Source organism: Cariama cristata, unplaced genomic scaffold, assembly GCF_000690535.1.
Source record: "Cariama cristata isolate BGI_N322 unplaced genomic scaffold, ASM69053v1 scaffold29131, whole genome shotgun sequence".
Lineage (NCBI taxonomy): Eukaryota > Metazoa > Chordata > Aves > Cariamiformes > Cariamidae > Cariama > Cariama cristata.
Window position 1 is genome coordinate 1 of NW_009599119.1, and position 13,050 is coordinate 13,050.

At 38.8% G+C, this 13,050-nt stretch overlaps 1 protein-coding gene across 1 annotated transcript; it reads left to right on the plus strand.

The window, feature by feature from the left end:
• Nucleotides 1-915: 915 nt before the first annotated feature.
• Nucleotides 916-12,707, plus strand: USP24 (ubiquitin specific peptidase 24). The gene is made up of 15 exons (XM_009709583.1): nucleotides 916-1,013; nucleotides 1,441-1,554; nucleotides 2,322-2,418; nucleotides 3,930-4,046; nucleotides 4,684-4,776; nucleotides 5,121-5,223; nucleotides 6,129-6,250; nucleotides 6,763-6,876; nucleotides 7,153-7,218; nucleotides 7,492-7,558; nucleotides 9,662-9,740; nucleotides 10,337-10,412; nucleotides 11,489-11,575; nucleotides 11,899-12,009; nucleotides 12,178-12,707. Exons 1-15 carry the CDS (start codon nucleotides 940-942, stop codon nucleotides 12,238-12,240), a joined length of 1,383 nt encoding a protein of 460 aa, XP_009707885.1. The 5' UTR covers nucleotides 916-939; the 3' UTR covers nucleotides 12,241-12,707.
• Nucleotides 12,708-13,050: the final 343 nt, after the last annotated feature.

Genomic DNA, 13,050 nt, shown 5'->3' on the forward strand with positions numbered 1-13,050 from the left:
ATGAAAAGGAATATTAAAAAAAAAAAAAAGAAACAACCAAGAAAAAACACATGATGCACAATGCAATTGCTCAGCACCTGCTGACCGATGCACAGCCCATCCTCAAGCAGCGATCAACCCCTCCCGGCGAACTCCCCCCAGTTTATATACTGAGCATGCCATTCTATGGTATGGAATATCCTTTTGGCCAGTTCGAGTAGCTGTCCTGGCTGTGCTCTGTCCCAGCTTCTTGTGCACCTCCTCACTGGCAGAGCATGGGAAACTGAAAAAAAATCCTTACCTTAGGATACGCGCTACTTAGCAACAGCTAAAACATCAGTGTGTTGTCAACATTATTGTCACACTAAATCCAAAACACTGTACCAGCTACTAACTGGGAAATTAACTTTATCCCAGCCAAACCAGGACAGTCTGCAATAATTTTTCATGCTGATAACATCTGTATCAAAGCAGATTCCAGCCTCCTGTTTTAGTACTGGGACAAATATCGTTAGGCCATAGTAAAATTTATGAAACAACACATGCCTTTTTTTAATGATGCAAACTGAGCTCCAGAGGGGCAGAAAATCCTCTTTGTATGGAAGATCCAAAAGTTGGTGTTAGTCACCTCAAAGTTGATAGACTTTAATTGGAAATTAAGTTTTTCTAAATGGAGTAATAAACAAACCAGCCTTTATTACATTTATTAAATCCACAGACCTAGTGGGTCTTACAAGTTTGTTCCTGTTTTAGCGTATTTGTTAACTAGCATAGTCAGCACTGGAGACTGTTCTTAGCACAGAAAAATGCTTTCTTTAATTTTTTCCAAATGAAGTAAATCACTCGAATTGAATATGTTGATGTGTTTAAGAGACGGCATATGTGCTACAGGCATACTTCTGCTGTGAACTAAATTGACATTTCTTTCAGACTAAGGTAAAGCATCCATATTATCCATGCATGGCAAAGGTGAGCTTACAGCTGGCAGTCCAGTTCCTCTTCCAAACCTATCTCCGAACCAAGAAGAAACTCAGGTAAGGCCCTGTTCTAGGTTCTGTAACAACGTATTCTGAGGCTTTTGTAGTTGTACCTACAGCACCTTGAAATACTGCAGGTAGCATAGACATTCGTGGGAGTAGCAATACATTTCTGCTTTGCATTGGAATCCTATCACAAAGCAATCTGAGAGAGGAAGGAGGGTCTTGTTAACCTGACAGTTTGCTGCCTCTCCTAGCTGTTCTTTGTTTCAGTGGTAGTGGATTGGGCATGGAAAGGCTTTAATGGATTTAAAGACAGCGCATTGTTCCAAAATACTTCTTGTAAGTGTTTTTGTCTTAAGCTGTCTAATGTATGCTCAGTTAAAGCTAAAATTCTTTCGGTTTGACAAACAAGAAACATGGCTTAGGTTTCAGAGCTGTTTTTTCTCTTTCATTACTGACAGTTGTCCCTGTTTTGTTAAAGGGCTGATACAGAAGAATGGATTGCCACCATAGATGCACTGCTCTCCAAAAGCATTGATGCCTGTCAGTGGTTAGTTGAATATTTCGTCGGGCCAGAGGGCCGGGAGCTTGTAAAGTAAGTACTGGAAATTCTGTCTTAGGTGTTTTGTGTCTCGTGTATGGCTAAAGCTTCCTAATAACATGATCTGGCCTATGCTGATGTGTTCCCAAAGAGCTGACTGTGCACATTGTTTAAACAGACACTCTAAATAATCACGTAGATTTTTATTTCTGGTATTTTCTCTATGCAGCTTTCTGAGTAATTCTGAAAATCTAATAAAATAATGCAGCATACGTGGAGGAGGGTGCAGATATTTAATTCAGTGGAGTGCCTTGGAATATATTTAAGTTTGTCTAGTCACTCCTGCAATGGGTGGGAAAGGAGAACATGGTGAAAGTGTTTGGGGTAAGGTAAGTTAGATACTTACCTGACAGAGATCACAGATGAACTGGAAATAATTTTTCTTGCCAAGCTCAAGATCAGCTAACAGGTGTTTTGAAAACACCTAAGAGAAATTGTTGGAGATTTGACCCACTTAGGGAGGTGCGTCAATGTAAAGAAAATTTTATCTTTGAAGTTGCATTGAAAGACATGATCCTATGATAGCTCTTAGTTTTAGCTTTTCTGTTACTTGAATGAATAAATATAAAGTAATATTATAGGCCTTGCTAGTGACAAGCAGGAGTGCAGGAAACTAAGTTAAAGCTCACCCACAGAAGTACAAAACAAGAAGTATCTGGACTGTTAACCTTTTTAAAGTAATAAACACCACACTTAATCATAGTAACTGCGTGTACACGTTGATTCCAGTTCTCTTTGCAGCTTCGCCTTTTGTCTTCCAGGACTTTCCTCCTGGAATGCAGTGTAAGAGAGGTGCGAGTTGCAGTAGCCACTATTCTTGAAAAAACCCTCGACAGTGCCTTGCTTTATCAGGAGAAGGTTAGTGTCACCTCATCACCAGTGAATCCTGTTGGTTGTCCCTTCGTAATGGCTCTTGCTTTGTTTGCAGACAGTGCTGTGTGATTTGTAAATGACAAGGTGAAAGGCTCTTCTCTTGATCATGCTTGTAGTTCTTCATTTCTTGGATAGGTTAATGCTTGTCTGTTCCTACCTGAGGAGGTAACGTGCTGCTGTAATTCTCAGAATTTAAGTTCAAATCATTACTTATAAACAATTCTGCCTGATTTCAGCTTGTCTTATAAACTGGTATCACACATTCTTTTAATAGTTTGGAAATGGTGTTTTCTTAAGATTTATTATCTTTTTCTGATTTCAAGAATCGACTTAATTTTTAACTGATTCTCCTTCCTCAGTCAGAAGCTTATAGCAGCAGTAACTGAGTTACCTTGTTCCAGAGAGAGGCCATAAGTATGGTTATTGTTAAAGGTTTGATTTTCTTTTAGAAAATCTTGGCAAGTAAGTTTGGGAAGTGCAGCTTTGTTACATTTTGCTGATCTTAATATTCTAGGAAAACGAAGCAGGAAATTTGTGAAAAGGAGTCATTTGTAGAGCGTTTGAGATTTACCTGTTTCCCTTGGGATACCTGAACCAAATAATTTGTATTAAAAGAACTCAGACAGAAGTGTTATCTGTGTTCTGATGTGTTCCTGTAGGTTGTCAGTGGGGGCTTGGACACTTCTAAATGTCCAAGTCTTGTTTTGTCTGAAATAAAATATTTTTTTTTTTTACAACAAATTTTAATATTTGATGCAATAGAATGGGTTTTTTTCTATCCAGTTTCTGGGATCTATCCTTTTTCATCTAGTGTCGTGAATCGAAGGCACTACTGTTGTATAGGCTTCTGTTAAGAAAGTTTGTCATATTTAGAGCTTTAAGGAAAGACTGCTGTGAGGTCCTACAAGCTGAATACAGTAGCTGGGAGATGAACATTTACAGTATAGTGTGATAGCAACTAACACCCAAGTGGATGTGACTAAAAACTATCTGTTAACTGAGATGTACTAAATTATATATGTATGTGTACACCCTTAGTGTGCTTTGATATAAGCTAAATGCTAACATTGCTTTTTGCGTAGTTGAGTGTGATAGTACACTAACATGAGACCTTGAGTAACAATTCACTGCTAATCTGGTTTGTTTTGATTACTATAATGACTGGAACATTTGAACATCAGTTCAGTCTGAGGAGTAATTTGAATTGCTGTGAAAATATTACAAACTTATGCAACAGCTGAGTTCCAGCTCTTCGAGCAAGTTACCTACCTGCCAATGCTTTCATTACTTTCCTGTTTAATACATGTAGCATTCATTCAGAAGAGTTAAAAATGGGAAGGCTGCAATCCTCTGTTAGCTATTGATACTCATCACAGCAAGTGTATCTGACCACACATATAATTTTGTTAATCATACCTTAACTCTGATGTGTGAAATACTTTTGGTTTTTAAGCAGTAGACAACTCTCTACATTCAAATTGATAATTTTTTCACAGTTAAAAACTCTACATCAATTATTGGAGGTGCTACTTGGTCTACTGGATAAAGATGTACCTGAAAACTGTAAAAACTGTGCTCAGTACTTTTTGCTATTCAATAACTTTGTACAGAAGGTAAGAAACCATTGTTTTTTCATGCTATTTTAATTTTAAAGGACAATAGTAAAGCAGCTAGTCATCCATATTCATAGAAGGTTTAAGCAGCACGGTGAAACTCTTCCAGAACTTCTATTAGAGTATATTTTTTTTCTTTTTTTGAGAAGTAAATGACTTTGAACACTGGATTAGGATAAAATCGAACAAAAATGTACCAGCAGAGTATACCAATTGAAGATATCATGTCCAGAGTCTGAATTTTGGGTTTCTGTTTTGGGGGGGTGTTCTTGACTGTTCTTAAAAATCCAGTGTTCAGGATTTTTGTCCTGTAGGAAGCAGAATAACTGACTGGGCTGTACTGTTCACCACAGTACGGTTGCTCTCTATTCCCCTGTTCTTTTTTTTCTTCTTTTTTTTTTTTTTTTTTAATATGACACTTACTTCACATATGCTGATTCTAGTCTGGTTTATATAATGTGCTGTATATAATGAGACAGGTTTTTAGAGGTGTACCTTACTGATCTGTGTGATGATATTTTATTTTTTTTTTTTAGAGTGGAAAATGCAAGTGTTTAGCCTATGCATTTTACTTTTCTTCTCTAGAGCACTAGTTCTTTACCTGCAGGAGTGTAACTTTTTATTGTTGTCTGAACAGCAGGGTATAAGGGCTAGCAGTCTTCTTCTCAGACATTCTGCTTTGAGGCACATGATCAACTTTCTCCTTGGCCCCAACCGGCAGAGTAACCAGGTAAAATTTACATACCATGTGTTGTTCTGTAGTTTATCCATCCCCATGTTTTTTATGATGCTTAAATTATGGATGAATACTTTTCATGTGGTAGGATAGACTAATCCTTGGATTATTCTGTAAACTTCATGCAAGTCTTAGTCTACCTTTGTGTAGTTAGCATGGAAATAGCTGTTTGAGCAGAAGTGAGTGTCATGGTTTTGATAATAACAAAATTTCCACCCACTTCAAAGTATTAAAACATGGTGGTGGACTGTTAAGGACATTGCTGTGTTTTGGCTTAACAGAAGTTGACTGAATCAACCAATCAAAAGTTAATTAGATCTCTCCTTTGGCTCAAGCAGAATCGCAGGTGGAGTTCAGCACAAGCACGTGAGTTTGGATATCTTCACAATACTGTAGCGCTGCTCGTTTTGCATTCTGATGTCTCCTCACAAAGAAACGTTGGTAAGAATTGCAATTTTGCCTTTTGGTGACTTTGCATTTCAGTTATTTTGATGGGAATCAACTTAATATCGGTGAGGAAAATACAGTAACTTTGAATTTAAGGCGGTAATGATTAGCATACGTTTGATTACTTTTTATTTTGCTGTAAATGTACTGAGAGGCTGTGGCAAACAGATAGTATAACAGACATTCAAGGCGGGGGGTGGAAATCCTGATACTAACATTATTGTGCCTTCCCTCCTCCCCCGTGTGCCCAAAAGGTCTTTCCTTGTGTCAGTGAATCAAGCTGTGTCATTGTTGGCTGGAACAGACTGGCAGCCTAACAGGCTATATTTTGCTTAGATTTGTTATGCCGTTTGCTGATGTGAAGGGGAGTGTTTAGACTGAGCTACCGAATAACAAGCAATGAAATACTCTTCTAGATATTTCTTAGAAGAGGCAAAAATATCCAAATAAAGATAATAAAGGAATAAGTTGAGATCTTCAGTTTCCTGAAGGAGGAATTTAAAGTTGTCTTTTCAAAAGAGTAACTTGATTTCTGTCTAAGGTTAAAAGTTTCTGGAGTTGGAGGCAGTCAAAATCATAAAGTAAAAGAAGAATGATAAATGTTCAGATTATGATGAATGTGCAACAGTAATTGGGAGTGAAACAAAAGCTCAAAGTACGGATAGTAAATACGAACATTTTGCTTTGACCTCCTTGCAGTTTGTTTGCCTACATTGTCACTAAAGTAAATGACGCTTCAGTGTGCAAGAGATTGTTACTTGGGAGTGGTACTATACGAGCTATAAGCTAGTTGAGATGAATGTCGTTAGAGATTACATGGTGCCAAATGAGCAGCGGTCTTCAAGGTGTGTAGAACGAACTAATTAGTTAGGGGATTGGTTTTGTATTTCCTGTTATAGCTCCTGGTCTCTTCAAGCAGCGTCCACCTCTAAGCATCACCGCTTCAGGTCCGCTTTTGATGCTCCATGAAGAAGTGGAAGCCTTGTTATTCCTGTCTGAGGGAAAACCCTACTTAATGGAGGTATCTGTTTTAAATTCTGCCCTTCTTGAATCTAAAAGCTGATCTGACGTGTTTTCTTTGAAGTATCCTTACATGAAGAACGCTGAATGTTAAAAAGCAGCCAGCTGGCAAGTAAGTGATTATTATTTTCAGCCTAAACAAGAAGGCACCTTTGATTTCTTCTTGACTCCTTGTTCTAGTACATCCCTAAACTTAGGGGTCTGGTTTGAAAGTTTACAAAGTTAGCAAAGGCAGCTGACCACATTTTGCAAGTGCCCATGCAGTCAGTTACCATGTCAGCTGGAGGTGCTAGCTTGAATTGCTCTGACTTAATGGATCGTGCTTGACCAGACCCTTGGAGGTGGGCAGCAGGAGCTGAATGGAGTGCTGTGAGAGCAGGGGTTTAACTCACTGGGCTATGCAGGTGCTAGGAGAAAAAGCTGCATCCATCCTGGAAAAGACTAACATTCTATTACAAACTTAAAAAAAAACCTGTATGGCTGTGTCTGAAATTGTTTGCACTTTTCCATTAGGTGATGTATGCATTACGAGAGCTAACTGGATCTCTGTCAGTTCTCATTGAGATGGTGGTGTACTGCTGCTTCTGTAACGAGCACTTTTCCTTTACTGTGCTACACTTCATCAAGGTAATGAGATAATCAAGAATAAGCTTTTTGCATAAGTGTTTCTTCTAGGCTTTGGTCATACTGTGTCTTGTGGGTTATAATGGCGCTGGGATCTGCAGGACAATCAGTACAGTTTGTTGGATTTTCCAGGCGGTGTTGGTGGGTTTAGGTTGGGTTTTTTTAAGGCTTTTACTGATTAAAACAAAAAAATTTCAAAAATCTGTGAAGCTGTCTTGTAATTCTTTGCATTATCGACGTATTTTACTATCTAAGTAACTTCATATTTCTTACATGCAGACTCAGCTGGAAACTGCTCCACCTCATGAACTGAAAAATATATTCCAGTTACTCCATGAGATACTGGTAGGTGAACAGTAAAGACTTGAACAGGATAGATTTTGTGTCAGTGTGTAATCAAAAAAGTCAGGACTGCATTGGCAGTTTCAACATCCGCGTATCTTTTAATCCTTCAGTTTGGAGTTTTTATTACTTTTTAAATTGCTGTCTTGATAATGTGGTGATACATGAAACTTCAGAAGTCTCATTTGTTTTTCATGTTGAGGTGGTTCAAACCATTCCATAGAATAGCTACAGGTATCACACACAACTTACATTGATCTTTTTCTTTCCTAACAGGTTATTGAAGACCCATTACAAGTAGAGCGCATCAAATTTGCCTTTGAAACTGAAAATGGTTTAATAGGCAAGTAAGCCAGTGGGTGAATGCTCCTGTCTCCTACTGACCCTAATGTTGATGATGTTTCATATCATCTCCTAGTTTCTAATCCTTCTAAACTGTTTTACTCGACACATTTGATTTAGCCACCAACGCCCCAAAAACGCTCTAAGTAAATCCAAAATAAGCATGAGAATATTATAGTAACAGCAAACTGGAAAGGAATTTAACTGGGAAAAATTAATTATCTCCAACAACAGCAGTCAGTGAACCCAGAGGAAAGTGGTACTTTTATGTACTTAAAAAGTGACATTAAAAGAACCTTAACCAAGAGGCTGGCAAGAGAGCTAACTCTTTTTAAATAAGAAGCAGATCAGGGTGTATACATAATGCAGAGGGGCAAAAAAAAAAAGTATCTTGGATTAACATAAGGGTAGCTCTATGAATCCTGTAACCTTAAAAAATAATTTTTATTTTCTATGTATCTCAAGAAATTGCTGATCTTTTTGTTTTTTCAGCATCCTAATTACCATAAAAAGAAACTGGTTCAGCATGGAAGGATACTAATACTACTGACTGCAGGATAGCCTCATAATCTGTCAGGTGGCTCCTGTTTTTGTTGCTGCTCATACAAAGTGTTGTCTCTTCGTTTGATACAGAAACTTTACTGAAGTGAAGTTACTAAAGCATTCAAAAGCAACAGCAAAGTTCCAGAAGTGATGAGAGCTTACTTTATATGAATCAGGCAAAGAGGCTTTGTGTGCAAGAGAAATGTGGGGTAGCCACGTGGTGCTCAAGCACCTCTGATGAATTAGTGCAGCTTGAGCATCCCTTTCATAGCTGTTTGGATGAGAAGCTGCTTCAGATTGTGGCTTTCACCTTAAGTTATTTTGGATTCTGTTTTAGTGAGGTGAATATTTAGCTTTGTTCTTTATTTCTCTCTTATAATTCAGTGCTCTTCTGTTTAGTAGTTTCCATGTATGACTGATAGACGAGAAGATAATATGCAGCGGTGTAAGAGAACAGCGAAGTGCTTATTTTATTTCTGGGTAAATTGGTCCCTCTTGGACCAATTCTACTCTGTAACTTGAGCAATACATGACCTTTTTTCCTCTACAGAGGAGAGGTGCAATTATTCAATTGGATTTTTATGTTGAAGACTTCAAGAACTGCTGATAGTTTGGGGAGTGAAAGTTGTAGTCTTACCTTGGAGTTTCCTTTCAACAGCACTGAAGAGCATCCAGTCTCACTGGACGTGGACCGTGACGTATCTGTCACACTGGCTAGTTTTACTCCAAGAAAGAAAATCAGCAAGTAATAGTTTTCTGTGGTCCTCAGTAGGCTGTTTGTGCATAATTTGCAGTACACCAGTGCTGTAATTTTAATCATTTCCTGTGCTTTGACAGTAGAAAACCTGGCAATTTGCAGTTCCCTAGCAATTATTTGCCAACTTTAGAGGTTTCACTACAGTGTTTTGCTGACTACTATGGACCAAGCAACTTTTGAGTAGCAAATCTGATTATGGCAGCTCCGTGGAAATCTTTGTGCTTCTCCTCAGTCAAATAATTTTGTTAAAAGATGTGGGAATTCACGGTATAGAAAACTTCCTGGTAGGAATGGCCTGGGGTTTTGCCCACGTCTCCCATAGAAGAGTTTCATGGCTGTTGAATTCTGCTATGCTTGTTTGTGTGAAGAAGCTTTAAACATTCTTCTAGCTTTGCAGATTTTGATCCAGGTGGAAGCTGGTGATCTGGTGCATTTATGGGGATTTCAAACAGATTTTTTCCCTTCAGATACATGTAACCATAGCGATTATCTAACATAGAATGGATTATAGGGGAAGAATAACTGCATTAGGAGAGGACTGTTTAAAATTCAGGTACCACATTTGAAAGAATTACTGCATTTTTACTTTGATCTATTTTTAAACCCACGGAGTTGTGGAAGTACTCAAAACTCAAAACACAGCAATACAGCAGTGTGTTTAACAAATATTCGTGCTAACATCTGTAGAAATAATTTCTACCACCTAACTTAAAATTTTAGCTTCACCTTTGTTATGTTTTCAGACTGGCTGGTAGACAGAAGTCTGAATTGTGGTTTTTTTAATCCATGTGTTTCTCCCCACAGCCTTGATGCACCACAGCAACCATGTGGACAGCAGCCGTTGTTACCAGTGTGTCAAGTTCCTCGTTACTTTGGCTCAGAAGTGAGTAATACAGGTTTCAGAGTTTAACCTCATCCCTACCTTAGGCCCCTCTGTGACTATTTAGGCTGCTACACTTTCTACTTTTGATCAGCTTTATCTTTTGTTACTGTGATAAGTCATGCTCAAAGGTCTTGATAGTACACGTGTCAGTATGAAGTGAAATCTGATTAGTACCCAAGATGGACTTCTCGTGTAACAACTGATAAAGGCTGTTTATAAAGTCAAAGGTCAGCTACATTCTGTAGAGCAGGAGCCTAGCATTGAGACCAAGGTAAACGTAAGGAAACTGTCCGGATTTTTGAAATATTATAATTCCTAAATTCTCTTTGTTTTAGAACTTGTTATATGTCCTAATAAAGCATAGTTCTGAAATACATGAATCTGTGTAGTAGACTACCTTAAGCAGTGTAAACTTTAGTAGGCATTATTGCTCTTGCTAATTCAGTTAATAACAGGGCTGTACAGTTTAAGTCAAAGTTTGCAGTGATAACAGTGCATGCAGAGGGCAGCAGCGCAAAGAGAGAGAAGTCTTTGGAGTGTTTTTGTTTGCCAGAATGCCTTGTTCATGACTAATGAATATCATTTCAATTTCCAAGGTGCCCTACTGCAAAAGATTATTTCAAGGAGAATTCCCACCACTGGAGTTGGGCAGTGCAGTGGCTACAGAAAAAGGTAATCTGGCTGTAACTTTACAGAGAAACTGCCACTTGTTTACAATGAGAATAATGAAATCTCCATCCTCTATATGGCTCTCTGAGATGACTCTAAAGACAAACTACAAGTTACTTCATTTTTTACAAGGACAGTTTAGATGCAGCTAAATGTGATGCATGCAAGAACTTCAGTAGGCCCCCACGTTTCAGGCATAGATGCGTGTACAGTGAATAAAACCAAGTGTGAATGGTTGTAATTATTAAAGCTTACCATGTAGGAAGCTTTCAGTGCCACTGCATTCATGTTAGAAGGCTTCGCTTTTTTTAAAAAAACAGTTTTCTTTTGCCTGTGTGTTGATGCGAGAGAATGTGTAAATGAGTGGATTCCTCACAAAATCCATGCAGCTTTGCACAAAACATGGTTGTTGACAGGTACAGCTTTTTCCTCCCACACATGTAGTTTTTGTTCTTCCCTCTAAACTTAACGTAGGTTGGCCAATGCATCTTTAATAAATACCCAAGGACACTTTGGAAACTTAAAGCTCAGCAGAATTGGCCCAGGTTTGCCTCCAGTCAAGCAGGACCATGCTGGATCTCCCAGCACTGCATGTGCAACGCAATAGTATCCCAGCTCCAGGCTGCCTTTCTGTCCTGACAGCTGCTGCCAGGCAGATGTGAGATGCGTAAACTGGTACTGTACTGAACAGTGGGGGCAAAATTAGTGAGATGCTTGCAGTGCAGCTGGCACAACTTGTTGCCACTCTTCTTCTTGAAACACAGTGAACTGACAGGTCTGGATAGTCCTGCTGTCCCCATTTTTACTTCGTACTGGCTCCTGTAAACCCTGAATCCACTGCTCTTCAGCTGGTATCCAGTAACTTGCAGGCATGTGCAGTTGCCAAATAAAGGGAGTCAGTTGCTAGTTTTAAGCTGAGGGGCAATAGCCTCCCTGACTGTTCTGATGTCAGCTCCTGACCAGAGGATTCAGGAAGCTTGTTCCAGACTTGTTAGTTCACCTACCATCACAAGTGGATGAGGCTTTATACACGTAAAACTTGTATGGCCATTTTATGGCATTCTTGACTTTTTATGCAGATGTCTGAACATTATTGGGCTCCACAGAGTAACGTATCCAATGAAACATCAACTGCAAAAACCTTCCAGCGCACTATTTCAGCACAGGTATGTGTCAGTCTTGGGAGACATTGTTAAACTTGTTTTATTTCCTTTTTTGCTTTTCAGTTAACACCTTTGGGTTTGGCAACTTTAGCATATTCCAGGCCACTTAATACCATTCCTCCTTTAGAAGCCCAGCCCCTGCAATTGTTCCTGAAAAAACTAACCCTTGAATGATATTAGTCAATACCTCACAATTACCTGTGGTGACTTAAGCTATCTCACTACAGCAGCTATATTGTTTCAGAATCAACTTTTTGAAAAAATAAGTTATGAAATGAAGTTATCACCATGGCCTCTGACACTCTCTTGGACTGTTTCCAACTCAGGACACGCTGGCCTATGCCACAGCCTTGCTGAACGAGAAAGATCAGTCTGGAAGCAGTAATGGGTCAGAAAGTAGTCCAGCCAACGAGAACGGAGAGAGGCGTCTGCAGCAGGTAACAATAAAATAAGGGCATGTTTATCTTCTGTCATGTTGCTCTGTTAGACAGCTTGTTCCTGGGGCTCAGGTCAGAACCGGCACCGAGGGTAGGCACGGTAGTTGTGCACCTTACCAAAGTAACAAACCGTACCTTTCTCTCCCCATCCCTTGTGTGTATTGAAAGGGCTCAGAGTCTCCTATGATGATTGGTGAGCCTAAAAGTGACCTTGATGATGTTGACCCATAGAGGATACCTATGAACACAAGAACAGATCGACTCAAACATTTAATGCCTGGTACCTACTGAAACTGGAGTCCCGTTGCTTATGGCGTTAGAAGAGTCTGGAAGAGAAGTGGCTTTATAGGATCGGAGGCAATACCCGAGGAGGTTGTTTCCCTGAAAGCTAAAAGCATTTTTTAGCCACGAAGGCTTCAGATCAATAAATGCTCTAGAAAACTGCGTCTTTACCTGCAGTAGCTTATGACAGTCCAGACACCGAAAACAGTTTGTCAAGAAGATTTTATCAAATACACAAACGCTAGTGGTTGAATTTTTATGTGAACATTAAATGAGTGAATGTAAAACTGTTGCTTTTCTGTGATGCTGCAAAAAAATTCTTTTGGTTTTTATACAGGAAAAAAACGACGACAGACTGCCCTTATGTATGGAGGGCAAATTTTTAATCTTTCTGATAATATTGAATAGGAATATTCAAATTTCTGTAAAGATGTGTGATGACTTACATTTCATTGTAAAATATTAGTTAAAGAATGGGTTTACATAAGGACTTCTGTATTTAATATGTCTCCCTGCTAATTTGTAAAGCTCTTTATGAGAAGGATCAGCAAGATTGCTCTGTAAGGGGAGTGATTCCTTACAGAACGGTTTGGTCAAGTTGCTCTGGAATGGGTCGTCTTTTCTGGTACCCTTCCGAAAACCACAGACAATTGGGAAGGGCAATAAAAGAAAAGCTTTGTTCTCTAGGTATGCAAGTGTTTATTATTTGAGGATGTTGATGAATTAAAAAAAAAAAAAAAAGTTAATGAGTAGTTTAAA

What these genes read in the sequence shown, in the direction of transcription:
- USP24 (XM_009709583.1), top strand. Translation starts at nt 940, where the DNA reads ATGGCAAAGGTGAGCTTACAGCTGGCAGTCCAGTTCCTCTTCCAAACC. An exon ending in TCAATAACTTTGTACAGAAG is followed by an intron (nt 4,047 to 4,683) that starts GTAAGAAACCAT and finishes TTGTCTGAACAG; the next exon opens with CAGGGTATAAGGGCTAGCAG. An exon ending in CTCCTCACAAAGAAACGTTG is followed by an intron (nt 5,224 to 6,128) that starts GTAAGAATTGCA and finishes TTCCTGTTATAG; the next exon opens with CTCCTGGTCTCTTCAAGCAG.